The sequence below is a fragment of the Asterias rubens genome, chromosome 8 (genome assembly GCF_902459465.1).
Source record: "Asterias rubens chromosome 8, eAstRub1.3, whole genome shotgun sequence".
In the NCBI taxonomy this organism is placed as follows: domain Eukaryota; kingdom Metazoa; phylum Echinodermata; class Asteroidea; order Forcipulatida; family Asteriidae; genus Asterias; species Asterias rubens.
The window spans coordinates 11419030-11441915 of NC_047069.1; the positions used below are offsets into that span (position 1 = coordinate 11419030).

Consider the following 22886-nt stretch of genomic DNA (forward strand, 5'->3'; position numbering starts at 1 on the left):
ACTGTTGCCCAATTTCAGAGCTGCTTAGGTAGAAAAAAATGCTTGGCAGAAATGAGCAGGACACATAAATTGTACATGTGAAAACCTTATTTTGGTGACCTTATTTTGGTAAGTATAATCTTGTGCCTAGACTTCTTTTGGCTTAAGCAGCTCAATGAAATTGTGCTCAGGCATGTGGCTGTCCATGAAATTTATGAACTCTCACACAGTTACTGCACATACAAGGGGAGCAACTTAGTCAGGGGGTGGATTTCACAAAGAGTTAGGACCAGTCTCATTATCGAGTTAGGACGAGTTCCTACAGTAACTTAGGACTAGTCCTAGGAGATATAAAAACTTAGGCTTTTCCAAATTTAGGACCAGTATACTGGTCCTAACTTTGGACTAGCCTAAGTTACTGGTCCTAACGCTGGACTTGCCTAAGTTTTTAATTTCTCCTAACTCTTTGTGAAATCGACCCCTGAGTTAGCAATTCCAGTTGCAGCCACTGGGCCTGCCACGTCTCATTAAGTAATTGCAAAAAAACAAAAACATATTGAAAGTAATTAGTCACAAATAGTTATTTTAAACTATCAAAATCATCAAAAATAAAAGTATACCTCTATTAATTGCAGTAAACAAATCACATAGACTTGTCATAATATTTTTTATAATCATTTCATTTTGTGTATTTATACATTATGTACATAATTCAACATTAATATCAACCAATTCAAAAGTTAAAAGGTCTTTTCCCACATGCTCAGTGAAAATTTGTTTACTTCAAAAAAATCACCAAAGAAAGAGAGGTGTCTTCAAATGATGTTTATGATTTGCAGAACTGAATCTAAGTAAAACTTCTGTAAAGGCACTGGAAACTTTTGGTAATTGTCAAAGACCAGTCTTCTCACCTTGTTGTATCTCAACATATGCACAAAATAACAAAAAATTGTTGTCGAAGTTGCGAGATAATAATTGAAGAAATGTACCCTTGTCACAAATCTTATTTTGAGGTATTGAAATCAAATTAAAATATATTAGTGGAAAATTACTTCTTTCTCAAAAACTACGTTTCTTCAGAGGGAGCCGTTTCTCACAATGTTTTTACGTTTAAAAGCTCTCCATTGCGCGTTAACAAGAAAGGATTATGCTAACAATTTATTTGGAGTAATTACCAATAGTGTACAGTGCCTTTAACCAAAAGATAATGATTACTAAACAAGTCCATTTTCCAGTAGCCCCAAAAATAAAGGGACTAAATCAAGTTAAACCAAAGGTGTTGGGTTTTTTGAGATATTGCTCGAAATCTGGAACGGTTTTGTCCACAATACAAAAATAATCTGCAATTAGAGTACACAACCTGAGAAACATTACTGTCAGTAACGCTTCTCGAATCAAAATTTTTTTTTTTATATAACCATAACCATGTAAGTTTTGCGTTAATCTGTGGAAATTAATACTGTCAATCTTTATTTCGTATTAATTTACTCAAATAATTTTTGCAGAAGCCCAAATTTTAAACAAAGAATTCTTGTATATTCAAGGTTATTGTACAAAAGACCTTTTAACTTAATTGATCAGTAACATTTTGTTGAAACAATGAAATTAAATTTAAATTTAATGATATTCTGATTTAAATGTAAAAATAGAATTTACGTGCATTGTACCATGATTTTTCTTATCTCAACTTTTGGCAATATCATATTGTAATAAATTCTCATTTATTTGCATAGTTGATACTAAGTAACTGTGTTTATTTACACCATTTACGTATGTTAAAATGTATAGTGTGATAACATTGTTTAAATGTCCACTTATAAAAAAAGTGACCTGATTTGTTTGTTGGCAAATTGTCATATGTAACTTAATTTTTAATTCAATAATTCGGTGTTTTGTTATAGACAACGTAACTTGCGCTCTACCAAATGAGCTATCTAGCCCTATGTTGGCAGTCTCCACTCTTAAATGGTCTTTAATTATTTCTGAAATCCGCCAAACATTCCAGAATCGAAAAAGTTGAAGAATAAGATCCAAATCAAATGACAAGTCAGCGATTACCCTTTATAATAAACTGTGCACATATCACAGAATATAACGGCTCTATATTGTGTACCTTAAAGCCATTGGACACTTTCGGTACAGAAAAAAAAAAAAAGTTCACAGATTTGCAAATAACTTACAGGGTTTACAGAAGGTAGTGGTGAAAGACTTCTCTTGAAATATTATTCCATGAAATGCTTCACTTTTTGAGAAAACAGTAAAACAATATCAATTCTCGATATCGAGAATTACGGATTTTTTAAAACACATGTCATGACACGGCGAAACGTGCAGATACAAGGGTGGGTTTTCCCGTTATTTTCTCCCAACTCGACGTCCGATTGAGCATAAATTTTCACAGGTTTGTTATCTTATATAGAAGTTGTGATACACAAAGTGTGGGCCGTAGACAATACTGTTTACCGAAAGGGTCCAATGGCTTTAAGTAAAAGACAATGGACACTATTGGTGATTGTCAAAGACCAGTCTACTCACTTAGTGTATCTCAATATAATGCATAAAACAACAAACCTGTAAAAATTTGAGCTCAATTGGTCTTCAAAGTTGCGAGATAATAATGAAAGAAAAAACATTCTTGTCACATGAAGTTTTGTGCTCTCAGATGCTTGATTTTGAGACCTCAAAATCTAATTCTTAGGTCTTGAAATCAAATTCATGGAATTTTACTTCTTTCTCGAAAACTACGTTACTTCAGAGGGAGCCGTTTCGCACAATGTTTTATACTATCAACAGCTTCCCATTACTCGTACCAAGTAAGGTATTAAGCGAATAATTATTTTCAGTAACTACCAATAGTGTCCACTGCCTTTAAAATGTGGGTGATAAAATAAGTACTTGTTGTCCTTTTTGGAAATAATACTTGTGACTCCAATCCGTTGAGAATATGTTTTCAAAGTTGAGGGAAAAAAGGAAGCCAAAAAAACCCATCCCCCTTCAGCCTTCAGACATACCAAACAACAACCACAACAAACATGCAAATTGTTAGGTTGACGATCATAGCATCTAGGCCTGCCTAGACCTATGTCTTTACACAGTTATCTTTTGAAAACGTATACACACAAACAACCAAGAATACAGTGTGCTTTATTACGCATGCAGTTTTCAATGATAATGCCTCCATAGGGACATACTTACTATCAATATACCCATTGCATAACCACCATTGCTGGGGGTCAAACAATGGAAACGAGTGTCGGGACAAAAACCAACTAATGACATCATCATTTTGTCATCATATTTATGTATACACTTTCAAACAGCCTCATCAGTCAATCAAAATTATGCAAAAAAAAGTATGAAGCCAACTTGTTGATCATAATAAGACAAAAGTCCTTTTCACACTGTATCCCTTATCCGTATGGAATACAGCCCCAGGACTTGTTTATCCCACGGTTACCCCAATGCTCTTTCACACTGTGTCCCTATTCCACAGGGTCCAGGTTGCACGTTTCAAGAATACCCCAAGGATTTTACCTCTTACACCTACTCCAGAGCAGGGGTGGCTCCTGCGGTATGCCCAGTTGCTGGGGCAGACAGGGGTAGACCGGGGCAGACAGGGGCAGGACAGGGGCAGACAGGGGCAGACCAGGGGTAGAGCAATCATTGTCTGAAAATGCAACCCCGGGGAACAGAGTAGTGTGAAAAGGGCTAATGAAACTCCAGTGTTGAGCTTTTAAGAGTTGAAGACCACATCATAATGGTGAGCGAATCAGGCATCGCTTTCCTGGACCGAGTTGAATTTGATGTCGACAGCGAACGTTTCTTTGTAAACCTTCCATGTTTCTGCCTTGTGTGGGTTGTCCAGGTCCCTCCGATGAAGGAAAAGCCTGGTGACATAAGCAAATAATATACAAAATAACATATGGTGGCGTTGGGGAAAGGCTAAAATGAATTGTTCTGCATCCAAACTCAAGAATTAAACTGTATAAATAAGCTGCTGTACTCCTTGCTAATCACAGGAACGAGGCTGATCTGTTGTCACCAGTAGCAAGTTTCATAAAGTCTGTAAGCAAACAAATGAAGCTTTCCTTAGCAGAGTTTTCATTTTATCACCACTTGTTATTGTAAGCAGAGCAAATAGCACACTGATTTGCTGGCTGCTCATGAGTGGCTGCACTCATGCAGCGACAACTGTTGTGGAACCTTGTTGAAAGGCACTGGACACTATTGGTAATTACTCAAAATAATTGTTAGCATAAAAACCTACTTGGTAACAAGCAAGACCTCAGAATTAGATGTTGAGGTCCCAAAATCAAGCATCTAAAAGCACACAACTTCGTGTGACAAGGGTGTTTTTTCGTCCATTATTATCTCGCAACTTTCACGACCAATTGAGTTCAAATTTTCAAAGGCTTTTGTTTTATGCATATGTTGAGATACACAAAGTGAGAAGACTGGTCTACGACAGTTACCAAAGGTATCCAGTGTCTTTAATAACCATATTTTTATTAAAAATGTTGCTGCTGCGAATATTGGTTCTTAATTAGCGCATATACCCTACTAGCTAGATCAAGGCATCACAACATTGTTATCCCTATTCATCGAACATGCGTTTAGACTTTTGCTAACAAGTATTTTCTGCTTAACAGCTTTATAAAAAATTGGGCCCTTATAGCAGGACTACAATTAAAGCTCTCTAAATATACAGAAAAAAAGTTACCTGTCGTCCTTGATGAAGCCTGTGTAGAACCAGAAAAAGAATGCGCAGTCGTCGTAGGCTTGTGGAATTTTCTGCCAAGGTAGAAAAAAATACTTCAAAATTTAAAAGTGCAGGAAGTTACAACAGCAACTCCAAACCCTAAAACTTGCCTAACCCATACACCCCAAAACAAAGAGTAATAAATTAATAACTGATGTAGAAAACCCTTCACAAAAAGAAAGAACGCACATTGTAGGCTTGTAGAATTTAAAACAATACATTCTTACAACTTAATCAGTACTGGAAGTTTCAACTGCAACTTGCTGGAAGTAAATTCCCTCTAAAGTAAATCATCTCAGAATCCTAACCCTAATCTCCACCCCCCCACAAAAAAAAAGAAATACAGTGGGGGATTGGAAGAAGAAAAAAATAATGCTCATTTAATATAGACTTGTGGAATTATGTAACAAAATAATTCCAATGTTGAACAGCAACTTGCTGGATGCCAACTCCACTCTGAAGAAAAACCTCTCCAATTCCGACCCCCACACCAAAACACAAGTATCTACCAAACAAGGTACTCAAGGCGCTGAGTATACAAACTTTCAGAAAATAACATTATTGAAGTGATAAATTCTGAGACCCAATTATGTAGCACCTTATAAAGGATTTACAAGGTGCTACGGCTGATACAGCAGCCACAGCCAGGAACACCGGGGCGAACCCCTTCTCTTTTCGATAAGTGCACTGGGTTGTTTTACATGCGTTACACAACACATGGGAACACAGCTTTATGTCCCATCTGAAGGACGAAGCAATGGTTAAGTGTCACGGCTGGGGATTCGAACCCACACTCTGCTGATCAGAAACACCAGAGTTTGAATTCGGCCACGACACTTCCAAATTAGCAACATCAATATTTATGGCCTAAATACTGTTCTGTCTCAACAAGTGATACTTTCTTCTGCAAGTGAATTTTCCATACAAAGCAAAACGAAATACTTCAAAATTTGTAAGTATGGGAAGTTTTTAAAAGTAACTTTCTCTTCTGGTGAAGAACTTACTTTGTTTGCAGATATAAACTTGATCTTTACATCACCGGCAAAGGCGGGGGAATCCTTGACTTGAATTATCAACGAGTCAGTGTCAAAGTCATACATTACCTGCAACAACAAAAAAAACAGGAAAAAAAAAACCCATTAAATAATAATAATAAAGGGGATTTTTGGGCATAATGAACATGTTGAACATTTAGCAATTAACTTATCAGTGCCAAGGTTGCATGTGTACAATCTATTTTATGTACATTCTTTTTTAGTGTACTAAAAAAGTAATCAACCAATAATAAACATGTCATCACAACAGGGCATTACCACTCTAGAAATGCGATTGACTTTGGGATGTACCAAGGCAACACAAATCAACAAGATCAATTTTGGTTTGGATATAAAGACTTATTTGTTGATTCGTTTTTCACGCAATTTTGAAAGCCTTAAATTTTAGATTCAAATTGTCTGTGGACAATTTTATCCAATAAAAAGGCTGACCTACATGTACAAATGGTGTAGGCTTTAATAAGGGAATCAATGTGTGGTGAAGAGGTTTTCAACTAGTGGTTTAATCCCAACGAGGCCTGGTTCTTGAAAATTTTACCGAGACGAAGTCGAGGTAAATTATCAAGAACCAGGCCTCGGCGGGTTTAAACCACTAGTTGAAAACCGATTCAACACACTTTGATTCCCATTCATGAATACCTTTTCGGTCAAAAAACATCAACACTTATGGTCAAAAAGTAAAATAAATGCAAAAATTATAATGATCAATGATTTCTTTCAACACAAAACCCCTCCAGCTATGAAATGGTAAAGCCCTCCACCGCCCTCGTGTAAACAACTCCTTATAAGGGAATGCTGTGCGCGTCGCACAGATCGCGTGGTGTGGCACAACTGTTTCAGCCGTTGCTCTCGACCAATAGGAGTGAAGAAACTGTCTTATAAGAACAGGTGCAAGCTCGCGTGTCACCCCATGTTTCAACACTTTTTACTGGTCATAAACAAAGGTTTATACACACCCACATGACGCGCTCTCCACCAATAGGAATAGCGAAACTGTCTGAGGTATTTATGAATAGACTTTTCAGCCCAGTTTTAATCAAATAATTTATGATTTATCTTCGGGCATAACAATCGGAAAACAGACTAAAGTAGGAAAAAAAACATGCCTGGGACAAGAGCATGGGAAAGCTTACATTACAATTGATGTTGTGTCTGAAATCACAGCTGAAGACTGGTGCATTGCTAGAGTGGACTTCCATCCATATATCCCTTCCATCTCCTTTACCAACACCTACCGAAATACGACAAGAAATAAAGCGGACATCTGTCAGCTGAAGAAGATGCTTAGTGATAGCAGTATAAACTCCTGCATTACTGTGACAAATTTGTTTTTCTTCACAGAACTCAGGATACTTTACCACAGAGATTTTAAATCACTATATAAATATAATTGTAGGCTGGCCGGTAAAATGAAACTCTGAACTCGTACCTTTGGGCTTAAATATACAGAGTATTTTATTTTAAAACCTGTAAAAGGCTTCACAAAGATGTTGGTAGAGTACAATGGCACTGGATCGGGCCACAGTGCAAGATTTCACACTGGGCTAACCAAGAGGGTCTGTCAAAGAGAGTAGACTAGAGAAGAACGAAGAGCAGGAGAAAAAAGGATGCTTAATGCATTGGTTAGTGTGACATGGTCAATGAGGGTGGCCAGAGGTCATTAAAATAAACACAAGTGAAGTACCACTTATCCAGTCAGGACACTGGTGTCAGGTCGACATTGTAAATGGGAGGGGTTGTGAGCCTGGGATGGTGGAAATGAAATAGGCCCTACATACTAAAATACAAGCTTACAGCACCTTGAATTCCTTGAATCCTGATGGTGCTGATGGTCAATGGCACTGGAGCTGGGATCTGTCCATTCAGTCTGTACTTTATCTTTTGAAAGTAATCCACGTATCGACTCTGAAATGACAGACAGTAAAACCATGAAACAGTAACCCTCCCCGAGTTGACCTTCCATTTGAAATTATTCAAATCCAAATGCAAACGTTGTGTATGTGTGTATAACAGTGTAGCTAGATGCATTCACCACATGATATCATATTGCAAGCTGGCATAAATTTATCATCTCAATTAAAACTACATTGGATGACACCGAATGGTCACACAGTAGGAGGGTTAACTATGTACTATGTATGCATTCACCGCATTGCAAGGCAAAGTCTATCTTCTCTCATTTACAACCACTGTGGATGATATTGCACATGCTGGACCATTCCTTTTGAATCAGTTACCTCACATATTCGGGACAGTAGAACCATAGACACGTTTAAAGACAGATTGGATTTTGTTTTTGTTTCAAACAGCTTTTCAGTTGTCTCTTCCTTTTCCCTTCATGTTACTGTTCCCTCTTCTTTCTTGTATGCTTGACCTTTCTCACTAGTTATACAATTTTTCTTTTCATGCCCTTTGGGCACCTTGTTAGGTGGATAATGTGGAAGTGTCGTGGCCGAGCGATTAAGAGCTCACACTCTGGTGTTTCTGATCAGCAGAGTGTGGGTTCGAATACCCAGCCGTGACACTAAAGCAAGACACATCACCATTGCTTCATCCTTCGGATGGGACGTTAAGCCGTTGGTCCCATGTGTTATGTAACATATGAAAAACAACCCAGTGCACTTATCGAAAAGAGAAGGGGTTCACCCCGGTGTTCCTGGTCAACCACAGCACCTTGTAAAACATTACATGGTGCTGTCTAAGGATTAGGTCTCATAATTCAAAAACGTAGTTCCACATTTTGCAGGAAATACTGTATGTTACAGCGTCAGGAGCATCACTGAGTGACGGACATGTCTGCTATATAAGAAGCCACAATTATTATTATTATTATTATTATATTGAGCAATATAACTAAATACTCACTATCATTGTTATAACTCTAAAAAATAACTAAATAAAATTATTATTTCCATTTCAGGTAAAACACTTCCTCTGCTTACCTGGCTAGGGGTATCCACTCCTTGATACATGTCCCCTTCAGTGTAGTCTGTCCGCCGATTCCCAAAATAATCCATACATTCCTGCAGATAGAAGAGCACAATAGTGTTTTGATACCTCCTGCTAAAATCTTGGATTCAAACTGCCTCTAGCTACCGGGCAATCTTGGTCAAGATTTGCAAAGGTCAGGGGTTCGAATCCCCCCGTGAGTTATACGCAAGCGATTATTTTCACAGAGCTCGGGAAAGTGCCAAGTATACAGTGCTTACACACATTTGAGTAAGGGTAAAAACAAATTCTTTATACCAGATGCAAATTTAATGTTTATGATGAATCAACTACTTACAGCTGTTGTTGTAAACAGACCACTCTCTAACAGCCAGGAGCAGACTGCCAACCCAGTCCTTCCTAAATGGTACACATAACACAAAATCAGAACAGTGACTAAAAGACTAGCTTATAAAGGCACTGGACATGTTTTCTCGCTTGGTGTATGCCCACATATGCATACATTGACAAACCTTTAAAAAAAATTGCTCAATTCATCAATGAAGTTGTAAGAAAAGAAATTTGTGTGCTTTTAAATGCCTGAGAAAATCTTCAGACCTGGTCTTTTTAAGATTCAAATGCTTTAGTAAGAAATGACCTATTTCTCAAAAAATACGCTATTTCAGGAGTCGTTTCTCACAATATTTAATACTATCAACAGCTCTCGAAAATACAAACGTGGTGTTTTACCTTTCCCACCCTTGCAGTGAATAAATAATATATTTTTTCCATCAGCTTCCATCCATCTCCTTGCATCAGCGCAGAACTCCACAATATCCCTGGACGGTAGAATAAAAAATGGAAACAGAAATATTCTTTAAAAGCAAAGCATGAACTTTTGGTTTTTGGAGACGTTTGATTGTTTTAATCCAATATAAATGGAGATGTACACAACAAAACTAACAGATGAAATTTTTCTTATAAAACATGTAAGAAGGTGGTTGCATTTTTGAGATATTGCTGCAAATCCGGATTGAATATGTCCATGCAGGGAGACTAATCCCTGATAGTAATACACAACCCATTTCAAGTTAATCCTGGCCAGCTTGAAATGGGTTGTCTCTGTTCCTTATTCCATGCTGTTCCCTCCCCCACCCTATTTACTCTCCTTACCCAATCTACCCTACTCTCTCATCTATTCTTCACATGTTTCTTGTTGTATCCAAACTTTATGTCAGTCATCTTCATTCAGGACCGGTGCTTTAGTTGCCATTATTTAGCCTGTATGCATACGCGTAGTTCTGTAAAACATGTTAAGTTTTTTTCTTCCTACAGTGTATAACTAAAATTTTATTTGCATTTACATGTATTGGTAATGTACTTTGTGAAATGGCCGAATAAATAATAATAATAATAATAATAATCTGACATCGCTTCTCAGATTAAAAGTTTGGGGCATAAAAACTCTTTTCATAAAAAATCTTTTCACATAACCTTCAACCTCCGGAATAACACACGTCTGTGCTCCACTGACTGAGCTATCTAGCCCTAATATTGAAGTCTAAAACAGCGCATGTATCTACCAAACAAGGTACTAAAGGCGCCGAGTATATACAAACTTTCAGTTTGTTTGGTGGCTCCAGTATTGTGAGATAAAACACATTTGTGAACAAAATTTCACAGCACTTACTTTAATTTTGGAACGTTGTGGTCGAAAATGAGAACTCGACCGACACTATGGTGGAATATGGACTCATCGTAGTGACGCTCAACTGCATGGAGATTGGAAACAGAAAGGGAAAGAGTGAAAGATATACACATCATGAAAAAGGGGCAAAAATGAATACAAAAACAAACTGAGCGAACCCTAACCCTCAAAAATGCTCTTCGAAGCCACACTCTTGCTCAAGGGCACAACTGTCGAGACCAGGATTCAAACCCACACTCTTCTCCTGATAACACCAGAGATTGGTTCCAGTGACCTTGACCGCTCAGCCACGACACGCCATGTTTCTCATTTTCCAATGGAAGCACCCTATTGCAAGATGATAAGACCTTGCCCTCTCAAAGAGGAAATTCCAGAACTGTGAGATGTGAAAGTACCGTATTCGCTATGATCTTGTGGACATCAACTGGCAAGAACATCTCACTGAAGCACAATACCAGACTAGAGGACATGGAACTGCTTAAAGACGGACCATGCACTCTCACCCTCTCTGGATGCATTCAAGAATGCACTGAGTGTCTCACCTAGTTAGTAATCTTGCTGGCCAGTTTTTAATTGCACCATGTATTTTTTGCACCTGATTGGCTTACGGTCTCATGGTTTCACACGTGCGCCCAGCCGCAGTGCGGTAATCTTCAGTTTTTGAAGCAGCACTTTAAAGGAAGAAGAAGTTATCTCATTATCACCAAATGGATTTAAAACAATTTTGCAACAAGACAAATATAACAGAATAAGCTTACTGCAGAGATTGTAGACTTTGTAGTGGTCTTTATGTTTGGTGTCCAGGAATCGACCCACTTCTTCAATTGGGTTTCTGTATAAAGCCTGCCTTCCAGACGAAGGAAAAGATGACGCAATGACTCTGTCTGCAATAAGGAACCAAACAAAAAGATCAAACAAGGAATGGTCAGGCAGTAGGAGGGTTGACTGTGTACTGTGTACATGCAGTCACCACATCAAATCCCACTGCAGGCTGGCAAAGTTTATCAATCGTTTAAAACCACAAGGGATGATATTGAATGGTCAGACAGTAGGAGGGTTGACTGTGTACTGTGTACATGCAGTCACCCCATGATATCCCACTGCAGGCTGGCAAAGTTTATCAATCGCTTAAAACCCATGGATAATAGTGAATAGTCAGACAGTAGGAGGGTTATAGACCTTTATCATGGTGCAGCCATCTTGAATTTCTCCCAATGATTCCAATGTTACCAAACCGAGGCTGGCTGAACAAAATAGTCTGGTTCCTATTTGCAAAAAGATTATTAGCATTCATTATTGTTACTCGATGCGAGGAACATGACCAAGATGGAGGCAGAATGATAAAGGTCTATTAAGAAGAGAAGAGACAAAGACAAAAACATCAAGTACCTGTAATATAAGTCAAATCCAAGTCAAAATCATCCTTTTTATATCTCCTCTTATTCTGGGACACCTACAAGACGAAGGAAAACAATCAAGATTGAGAGACGTTCGGGTCACAGTGGTTAAGTACACTTTCATTAAAGACACTGGACAGTGGACACTATTGGTAATTGTCAAAGACCAGTGCTTCTCACTTGGTGTATCCCAACATAGAATGCATAAAATAACAAACCTGTGAAAATTTGAACTCAATTGGTCGTCGAAGTTGCGAGATAATAATGAAAGAAAAAACACCCTTGTCACACGAAGTTGTGTGCTTTCAGATGCTTGATTTCGAGACCTCAAAATCTAATTCTGAGGTCTCGAAATCAAATTTGTGGAAACTTACTTCTTTCTCGAAAACTACGTTACTTCAGAGGGAGCCGTTTCTCAGAATGTTTTATACTATCAACCTCTCCCCATTACTAGACCAAGTAAGGTTTTATGCTAATAATTATTTTGAGTAATTACCAACAGTGTCCATTGCCTTTAAAATGTGGGTGATATAATAAGTATATAATAAATACTTGTGACTCAAGTACGTTACTTCAGAGGGAGCCGTTTCTAACAAAGTTTTATACTATCAACAGCTCTCCATTAGTTGTTACCAAGTAAGGTTTTATGCTAATAATTTTTTTGAGTGATTACCAATAGTGTCCACTGCCTTTAAGTACACTTTTGTTAATCCTGGCCAGCTTGAACTGGGTTTTCTCTGTTCCTTATTCCCTGATGCATGTTCCCTCTCCAACCCTATTTACTGTCCTTAACCAATCTACCCTCATATCTCATCTATTCTTCACATGTTCCTTGTTGTACCCTAACCTTCGGTCAGTCATCTTCATTCAGGACCAGTGCTTTAGTTTTCATTTAGTCTATAGACCTTATGCATTGACGTCATCCAGCCGTCATCTTAGAGGTAAAACAGTGACGAAACAATCACAGCGCACAGATTTGTACGCGCGGCGCACAGTACTGGCCAATGAACAACCTCCTTTTGACCTCTAGGTGAGGGCACCCTACTGAAATGACGTCATGTGCATAAGATCTATAGGCATACAGGTAGTTCTGTAAAACATGTTAATTTATTTAATGTTTCTGTAGCTAAACTTATGTTTGCAAGTATTGTAAGTGTACTGTGTGAAATGGCCAAACAATTTTTTTTTTCTTTTCGAATGATAATAATCTCCATCAAATATAAGTTGTTTTGCCACAATTTTTTCTTTGAGTTTGAGTATAACAAATATTTACCATTTTCCTTGTTGCTTTGGATACATGTTTCCTTTCACTGAGGAGCCTACATAACAGGAAGATACGAAGAACACGAAACACAACCACCAACCTGTCAAGATTAAACAAGTTACATGTTATCAGGGTTCAGTTTTAATAGAGCTGCTAAACTCTTTTAGTGCCTGCTTTTTGGGGGCATTTTTTAACCTAAAATTCCAACTTAAAAAAAAAAAAAATTGGCATTCCCCCCAAAAAGAAAATAACAAAAAGGAAGGCTTTCCGACCAAACAAAATGTATCTTTTTGATTTGTGTTGCCTTGGTTACATCCCAAAGTCAACCATATTTCTTGAGTGAATGCCCTCTTTCATGATAAAGGGTCTTACTCCAGGACACGAAGTATACAAGGCCCTGAACCAACACTCTTACGAACAACACTAGAACTTGCGTCTGGTTTCGCTTGCCCCAGCGCCCCCAGTGCCTTGTCTTAACCAAAGCTATGGGATGGGCAACTGTATCAAGCACGGTCATTGGTCTATCCATAAAACGCTCAATCCCATCATGCATCACACTCACACTGCACCATAGAAATACACTGCACGCATGACAAACTTCCTGGGCAAGAACCTGACCAAGCTGATTGGCCCATCCCAGCGAGCCTGGATAGACCCTGGTCGCTGGAGCTGAGCGAAGCATCTGGTGCTCTAGACTGCTCGGCCACCACACTCCAAGTTAGCATTGGATAACATTGTACTGGCCAGTTTTAAAAGGCGCTGGACACTTATGGTTATTACCCAAAATAATGGTTAGCATAATAACTTACTTGGTAATTGAGCAATGGAGAGCTATTGATATTATATAAAACATTGTGAGAAATGGCTCCCTCTGAAGTAACATAGTTTTTGAGAAAGAAGTAATTTCTCACTAAAATAGGTGTCAATCGCCTAAGTCACCTGGAAACAGAATTTTTTCTTCTTCAAACAATATAGTATATTGTTTCTGAACAATAAAATAATTTTTTGAGTAATTGTTTTTACGATTTTTATGTAAAAAATAAATAAATAAAGTTGTGTGGGGGGTGACTCCGCCTACCCCTTTTGTGACGTCAATTGAGGCAGACTTTGCCTCGAGCGAACATCGAACTCACGTACGTGCAAGTACAATCAAGTTCTAGTCATGAGTTTTACGTTTCAAAAAGGTTTTTTTCTTGCATTTTTCCGGCAATGTCGACCAGGTGTATTGCTGCTGGATGCAGCAAAACAACTAAAGATGGGGTCAGTTTGCAAAGTGGTCCGGTGCGACGTCTTTTTCGAGCGCTGTGCAGCAAACACTTTGAGTCGTCTTGCTTCGAGAATCCGGAATACACTACACATTTTGACATGAAGAGAAAAGTTCTTTTCTAAAACATGACGCCATCCCAACAATTTTTCCAGCTAGTGGGGAAGTCGAAGAAGGTACCTGAAAGACGAAACGAACCTAAAGGAGCATTTGCCGACCGTGAAAAAAATCAGGTATTTTTCAACTTTGACTTAGCTATATGCAGTAGGCACTGTCCTAATTCCATGCCACCACATTTTAATATTTCATTTTGGTTTATTTGGAACTTACTTGACATAACTTCCACTCAAATCCACAGACACATACACCAGAGTGACTGATCCTGTTACGATAATGATGATCATATCCAGTATGTCCAGTTTCGTTCGGAAGAACTTCTTTCTGCAAATGCAAATAATTAAAAAAATATAAAAATTAAATCTTTAGTGACCCGAGAGACCAATTAATTGGCAGGAAAGGGGTCACTATGTTTGTTTGTTTAGATGACTCCCATCGTCCACAGATTTACATTAAACCTACACAGTTTGAAGATAATGATAGTAGAAAGCTTCCCTTAAAATATTACTTACTGGGGTGCTGTAGTTTTTGAGAAATTAGTAAAACAAGTCACGAGAATAAGTTTTGTCTCAGTGAGACAAAAGTTAATTTAGCATGTAAAACGTATTTACCAGTTATTATCGTGACATGGTTTTACTAATTTCTCAAAAACTACAGCACCTCAGCAAGTAATATTTTATGGTAAGCTCTCTATTATCATTATCTTTAAACCGCGTAAGTTTAATGTAAATCTGTAGATATTGTGTTTTGTGTTACAAAAAGTAACCCAAATCCTTTAAAATGATGGCATTTCCTTCTTTTGGTAACCTCTTAATTTCTAGAATGCAAGGATTTCTTTATTAATTGTTTTTCACCAGGCAAACATAAAAAGATCTAAACTCAGAGATAAAAGTCTGAAAATTTCCCATCAATGAAGGATCTTGAAGCGGTAATTTGTTGAAAAGCCAAAACAAAATGACTGGTTAACGCTGAATTTAAAAGAGGATAAAACATTTGAAAAGTGAATCATATATTAATAACATCCACAATATCATAGCTGTAACCTCAATCGAAACTCCCAAGGGTAATCCAATGTGTAATACTTCCTTCCTCATTCTAAATATAGCTCACTGACTCAACAGCACAACTGTCACAGGGGTTACTGAATGCAACAACATACATACTTTATATTTACTCCACTGTATGACACACCATTAGTCTTGATCAAGAATTTATTTTATTTTTTTAAATCTAAAATAATAATATATTTTTAAACATATATGTGAAGGCTAAGTTTAAAACAAAACTAATACTAGCCTTCAAATATATTTGCAACATTTGTGGGCAATTTTTTTTTCAGAAACTCTTTTTTTTTATTTGGTTTGCAAAAATCTTCAAGAGCATGTACGTCAAGCCTACATGTAGCAGTGTCCTCGGCCATATAAAATGTTGCCCAATTTGTGTTAGCAGGGCCACTTAAACTGGCCCTATACTACTAACCATCAGAAAAGGAAAACAAAATACCTGTGATATGATTTTAATCTTAGAAAACTTAATTTTGACTGATCCTCAGGTATTTTAACTGACATTTGGCCAGCATACCACTGTAGTTGTTAGCATAAAAACTTAATTGGTAACAAGCAATGGAGAGCTGTTGATAGTATAAAACATCGTGAGAAACGGCTCCCTCTGAAGTAACACAGTTTTCGAGAAAGAAGTAATTCTCCACTAAAATATTTGAATTTGATTTGACTAGTGTCCAGTGACACTACCACACAAAATCATATTGCAGGCTGGCAAAGATTCGTTTCAAACCACAGTTGAATAATATTAAATGGTCGAACAGTAGAAGGGTTAAGCTATTAAAATCATCACATCAAATATGCGCCCAATCCCCCACCTCTTTTCACTCACCCCTTGGCAAATATTCTCAGGGAGATCTCTAGAAGAAAATAACACCACACAGTGACGGATATGATGTCATAGGCTTCCATGGTGGATGCTTTCTGAGGGTTCAATACAATGTCTAAGATGACAATGATGATGTCGAAGATCACAAGACCAACACCAATCAGCCTACAAAAAAGAGAAAAAGAATGAAACATAGACGGGGATTAATTTACAGCAACCTTTTATAGGAAAGGTATACACTACGTCATGCCTGTTACTTCATGGCGGCAACGAAGGCGATTGCCTCCATGCCCCCTGGTCATTTAATACTTAAGTCATGTCATGTCAACGTGACCAGTGACTCTCGTACATTATATATTTCCCATGAATGTGGTCCACTCTGCTTTGAAGACGGCTATCGGTAACCAGCGATCAACCATGCTCAGTAGGCTGGTTCCAAAAAGTCAACTAGCTTTGGTGCCCTTGAAATGCTCCAGTAGAAACTTACAATTTTCTTAAAGGGTGCCCTTTATCAATGAGAACATGCCTTTGCCCTTTCAAAAACAAAGCATACAGGTTTTTTTTTTTTGGGGGGGGGGAACTTTCTGCAAGTCAGAGAGAGTTGACAGCTCTGTCTTATAAATTGTTTGTAAACTTAGTGCATGTGGAAACAATCTTTGAATGATAAACATTTTTAACACATTAAAAAAACTCTTACCTGACAGCTAGATGCTCGACAAACCTCTTGGTTTTCATTCTTGCTTTTCTATAATTTAAAATAAAGATGCCCAGAAGTCTTAGTTTACAGATACAGAGTTTTGAAAGATTGTTTAAAAGACTTACAACTTGAGCTAAGTTCGTGGAAGTACCAATGGTTTACTTGTGGTTGTTTAATGATATACATGTACATAGGGCATTTGCAAAGAGAATGAAGTGGAATGACTTAGGTCATAAGTAGGATTTGAAACTTTGCATGGTGGAAATACAATACGGAAAGGTTTGTGGTAACACCATGTAATAAATGTCTCTAAATGAGTTGGGGGTGCTTCTGAAAAGAACTGTTGGTTTTAACTCGACGTTTCGTTCAGTATGCTCTGATCGTCTTCTGGAAAAAAAAAATATAATAATAAATAAAAAAAGCTAATCAGAGCATACTGATCGAAACGTTGAGTTGAAACCAACATTTTTTTCAGAACCACCCCAACTCATTTAAAGATAGTCATTACATGGTGTTACCACAGACCTTTCCATATCGACACTTAAGTCATGTCATGTCAATGTGACCAGTGACTCCCGTATGTTATAATTTTCCCTTGAATGTGGTCCACTCTGCACTGTGCTTTGAAGATGGCTATCGGTAAACAGCGATCAACCATGCTTAGTTGGCTGGTTCCAAAAAGTCGACTAGCGTAGTCCAACTATCGTCGAATAGACAGAGTTTGGGCTAACATAGTTTGTTTTCAAAAGAGACAAACAAAATTCCTTGTGCATTTCATGAGAACATTTTTGTTGTTTTAATAGATGTTAAATTTGCATCAGGGATAAAGAATATTAAATTTTTAGTTTTTGGGGGTTTTGCTATTATCTTTACTTTGTTGTTAAGCCAGAGTTTCGTTGTCACTTGGTAACAATATTCTCAACAACAAAAATATCTTGAAAGTTCCACAAAAATAATGCAGCGCAGAGGTATAGTAAAATGTTAGTAATACCATAAGTGGTAAAATCAGAAAAATATCAGTATGGAAGAATATACTTGAGAAAATAGAAAAACCAAAAGGACCTATATGGTATAAATGCATTTTAGTTAATGGCCTGACGTTTGGACCCCAGGAGAGTCTTTCGTGGAAGGTAAAGGCCCGGTCACACAGGCCTCAATGACTAGAACGACAACGAGAATATTAACAATGCATGCCCTCGATTGGTTGAATAAGCGTGGGCGTATTCTGCGTGGAGCAACTCAACCAATAGAACGTGTTCTTTTTGCGTTGTGATAGTTATCGTTTTAGTAATTGCTGCAGTGTGACCTGGCCTTTAAAGGCAGTGGACACTATTGGTAATTGTCAAAGACTAGCCTTCACAGTTGGTGTATCTCAACATAAGCATAAAATAACAAACCTGTAAAAATTTGAGCTCAATCGGTCATCGAACTTGCGAGGTAATAATGAAAGAAAAAAACACCCTTGTCACACGAAGATGGAGCCGTGTCTCACAATGTTTCATACCATCAACCTCTCGCCATTACTCGTCACCAAGAAAGGTTTTATGCTAATAATTACTTTGAGTAATTACCAATAGTGTCCACTGCCTTTAATGGCAACACAAGACACACATAAACAGGTATAAAAGAAAATACTTGATACATACTTGAGTCTCGGATGTTTGACAACAGATGTCTGATGATGACTGGGCTGCTCAAACTTGACATTTCCGTTTGTCTGCTTCTTAATCTGCTGATTCTTATCATCATCATCGTCATTGTCGTCGTCATCGTCAGTGAGAAGGTTTCCTCCCAAAGGGACGTCCTCTTGCGACAGATCAATCTCTAGGTGAGCATTCTGGATACTGTTGGTTGTCATCACCTGCATCGAGTTGCCATTGCTTGTTGTCGAAGAGCTCTTTGGCTCTGTCTGAGGAGGAGGAGGGAAGACGGAGGCTGCTGTGATGGGAACGGAGATGAGCTGAGGAGGGTCTTGTTTTTGGATGGAATCGGATGTAGAGCTAGAGTTCTCATCTTGCAGGCTATCGATTAAGAAGAGTTGGTCCTCGGCCATGATGATGATCGCATTATCAAGTCAGTCTCAATCAGTCTAAATTGGAAATAGCATGAAAAGAAAAACATCACAGTTATGTCGACTAAAAGCTTCTTCATTATGTTAAATTTGCATCGGGGTTACAGAGTAAGATTTCTTGTTTTACAGGGGGCACTTGTAAGCGAAGATGGCTGGAGCATAAATGTGGCAAACAACAGACAACGACTTATATACACGCAGATAAGTGACCGTAAGGCCTTAGTGTTTAGGAACTAACTACTAATTCAAGTAGTTGCCGGAATGAAAACATGTTGAGAGTTCTGTACAAATAATGCAGGATTGTAGTAGATTGTTATTATTATTATTACATAATGATACAGATAGCAGTCGGCTGGCCACTAACTACTACTAGCTACACTGCCCGCTCGGCACAGGGGTGTTGTGGCCGAGCAGTTAAGAGCACCGCCACCAAACTCAAGCTCTGACCTGTTCAAGGGAGTTTGGGTTCGAGAGTCGTGACACTTGTGTCCTTAAGCAAGACACTTAACCACTGCTTCGTCCTTCGGATGGGGCGTAAAGCTGTAGGTCCTGTGTGTTGTTATATTAATAACTATCAACGCACATAAAAGACCACAGTACACACTGATCGCAAGAGAAGGGGTTCGCCCCGGTGTGTCATGGCCTGGCAGTGCGACTATCTTCAATTATGAAGGCTGCACTAGAAAGGAAGAAGAAGAGGATGAGTGCAACTCTCCAGGCTATTTTCCCGTCCAAAGTCTCAAAAGAAGGCCAACGAATACGAGTAATAACTTGTTGTTTGTTGAAGTTCACTAAAAAGTTACAGAAATACATTACAGGATTTACTTTTTACAAGAAATTTTGGCAATTGGTAACATTGTCGCTGATGTTACTAACAAATCTCACCGTCACTGACAGTGACATTTGTTACTGACATCAAGTGTCAGTCAATGTCAACTTCACCTGTCAACTTGTCTTGCTTGGCACTCCTCCTTTGAGTTGTCTCATCAATGACTTGTTTTCTACCCCGCAACTTAATTCCCAACTAGGGGGTGTGGGTAAAATCCGGAATTGCCTGATCTGCCTGATCTGCCGGAACTCAAAATATAATACACTGTTTTTCTAAAATATGTAATTTAAGCAGCCGGAATTAAATATAGATAGTGGTAAATATCAGTTGTTGTCATATACCCACTTCACTCTGCCCAAGAGTACCCCGGAACTCAAAAAAGGGGAAATTTGACAGACTTTGTTGATCGCATAACGGACAAATCGGACAGCAGGTACCAGACTATGCAACAGACGCACGCAAAGTGGCACTGTATTCGTAATCGGGCGGTGCGTGGGTTATGGGATGGTCGCTTATAATATTTCAGGTCGGAACTCGCTTTGCGTTGTGTGTCGCGAGCGTGTGATTACAACGGCCGTAGTTTGCAGGTCGGAACTCACATGTGTATAATGCATATGGGCTCTAACGTTTATTATTTTGTTATTTGTCAGGAATTTGAAAACAGCTAGCCTTTCTGACTGTAAATGCCTCCGTATTGGTTTGCTCTGTATCCATTATATTATATTATTTTCATTTATATTTTCATGATTTATTTTCTAGATCTGTCCTTGGTGGTCTTTGACATATAGTTGCACTAAATAAGTAACAATTCTTATTTTTTGAATTAGAAAAACATAACGATTGAATTGAATTGAAGCACCATATAAACAAATAAAGCAGTTGCATATTTTTTGTTTTCGACGGCATTTATTTTCTTGGCTTGTCATGTATTTTCCATCCAGTAAACTTAAGCATATGGTGTTCCATAGAGGACAGCCTCCGTCGGAGTTGTGGGCTGTCCGTCGGAGTTGTGAGTTGGGCCGTCGGAGTTGTGGGTTGTCCGTCTCAGATATGCCTAGTTCATTTTGATGGGTCATAATAAATAATTTGCAGAAAATAATTAACTATTTGTCTTTTTAACGACAAATAAAGCATCAAAGTCTTTTGGGAAAAGAAATTACACGCAAATTTCACAAGTACCTACATGTGAGGTGAAACTAAACATGGATTGGAAATCACTAACAAGGCAATTATTTTTTTAGAAACCTCTTTCATCAGTGAAAAGGGTACAAAAGAATTTAGGCATTGCATGGTGAGGTATCAATATATATTTGGTTTGCGGTAACACCATGTGTGTTTCTACTTGCCAGGTAGAGTTTGTTCTTAGAGAACTGTCTTTCGTTATTCTACTACCACAAAGAGTAGATTATCAGATTTTTGAGAGACTTGTTCTGAAAAGAACTGTCCTGCTTTGTAACTATACCCGGGCGGAAGGTATAGAAAATTGGCTGGGACAACTACTTTAGCTTTATAGGATCATAATTAACTGCACTACCGCGGAGTCAATCTTTGACGATGACTATAGCAAGCTAGTCAAAACGTTGAGACCAATTCAAGAACTGGATAGTGATTTGGTTCCATATATTGGGCAATCCCTATAGGCTTCTGCTTGCTTTTTGTTGATATGTCTCTAATTATTTTACTAATAATGTAAAAATTACACATTTCTACTTATTGTTGCTGTGTGTTTTGAAGTTTTTAAAGCCTAAGTGAATAAACAAATAAACAAATAAATAAATTACTTGATGGATTGGAATTGGACCAAAATTAAGTACAGTTTCAAGAAAAAGGACAAAGCTTTATGGAAAGATTTCTCCAAACTGTAATAACCTGGTTGTCTCTTCGTCTTTTATCCATATGCTTCAAGTCCTCTGCATTCTTCTCACTCAGCCTCTTCCTTGATTCAACCTCTTCCCTGCAAACAGTCAATCAAAACAAACAAAGCTCGGTAAATAACACCAAACTCACAAATCTCAACTCATGTTAATCCGGCATGGGTAGGCCTATCGTCTTCTTGATACTCCAAGAGTTTATGAAGACGCACCAAAAATTCAATCCATACTCAGTGATACCGCCTCTTGAAATACATAATTCTAAAAACTCCCCCTTTCTGGAGCTCCAGCCCTGGCCCCACGCGTCGACCTGGTATTCTTTAAAAACGTGAGAGCCCATAATTTAATAACAACAAGTATGCTAGTAGTAGTACAATAATTTCGCTGCATTGGCCTGCAACCCCCCCCCCCCTCCCCCTGGGTTAAACAACAGAGGAACTGCAGTTGAAATGACCAGATAGAGAAAGGACCAATAATACTATAATTAATACCAGTATCAGCCGCCAGACTTGAGATTTGCTGAATTGGGCCCGCCAGACACCCCCCCCCTTCCTGGGTTAAACATCTGAGGAACCACCTAAAACCAAGTTGAAATGACCACTGATGACACTATTCCCAATACGCTTGCCCTATACACAGAATTCACTGCTTCCGTAAGCGCTGATTCTTTGCTCACGGTAAGCAGTGCCATGAAATTGGGCCCAGCTGGAGCTGTTTATAACCGGATTTCTGTGCTAGCCCTTTAAGCGTAGAATGCCTAGAAACGTGGAGTAGGCACGCACAAAAGCCAAAATTCGCCGCTAACCCATGAAATACGCTTGCCGTATACACAGAATTCCCTGCTTCCGCAAGCGCTGATTCTTTGCTCACGGTAAGCAGTGCCATGAAATTGGGCCCTGCTGGAGCTGTTTATAACCGGCTTTCTGAGCTAGCCCTTTAAGCGTAGAATGCCTAGAAACGTGGAGTAGGCACGCGCAAAAGCCAAAATTCGCCGCTAACCCATGAAATACGCTTGCCGTATACACAGAATTCCCTGCTTCCGTAAGCGCTGATTTTT

The 22886-nt window shown here is 38.4% G+C and overlaps 1 protein-coding gene across 2 annotated transcripts; it reads right to left on the reverse strand.

Annotated features, from left to right (window-relative positions):
• Positions 1–2783: 2783 nt before the first annotated feature.
• Positions 2784–20436, reverse strand: LOC117294056 (phosphatidylinositol 3,4,5-trisphosphate 3-phosphatase TPTE2-like). Of its 2 annotated transcripts, none has more exons than XM_033776568.1 (17): positions 20072–20436; positions 18705–19147; positions 17059–17106; positions 16365–16526; positions 14685–14795; positions 13100–13190; positions 11819–11882; positions 11188–11313; positions 10412–10493; positions 9472–9560; positions 9080–9141; positions 8736–8816; positions 7593–7698; positions 6927–7024; positions 5743–5841; positions 4700–4770; positions 2784–3866 (listed from the first exon to the last, which is right to left on the reverse strand). In XM_033776568.1, exons 2-17 carry the CDS (start codon positions 19109–19111, stop codon positions 3749–3751), a joined length of 1815 nt encoding a protein of 604 aa, XP_033632459.1. In that variant the 5' UTR covers positions 19112–19147; positions 20072–20436; the 3' UTR covers positions 2784–3748. The 2 variants fall into 2 exon arrangements, with proteins under 2 accessions (XP_033632459.1, XP_033632460.1); XM_033776569.1 differs by having other exon boundaries at positions 20015–20436.
• Positions 20437–22886: the final 2450 nt, after the last annotated feature.

What these genes read in the sequence shown, in the direction of transcription:
- LOC117294056 (XM_033776568.1), bottom strand. Translation starts at nt 19,111, where the DNA reads ATGGCCGAGGACCAACTCTTCTTAATCGATAGCCTGCAAGATGAGAAC. An exon ending in CAAAGTCTACAATCTCTGCA is followed by an intron (nt 10,494 to 11,187) that starts GTAAGCTTATTC and finishes ATCTCCATGCAG; the next exon opens with TTGAGCGTCACTACGATGAG. An exon ending in CAGGATTCAAGGAATTCAAG is followed by an intron (nt 7,025 to 7,592) that starts GTGCTGTAAGCT and finishes GTATTTCGGTAG; the next exon opens with GTGTTGGTAAAGGAGATGGA.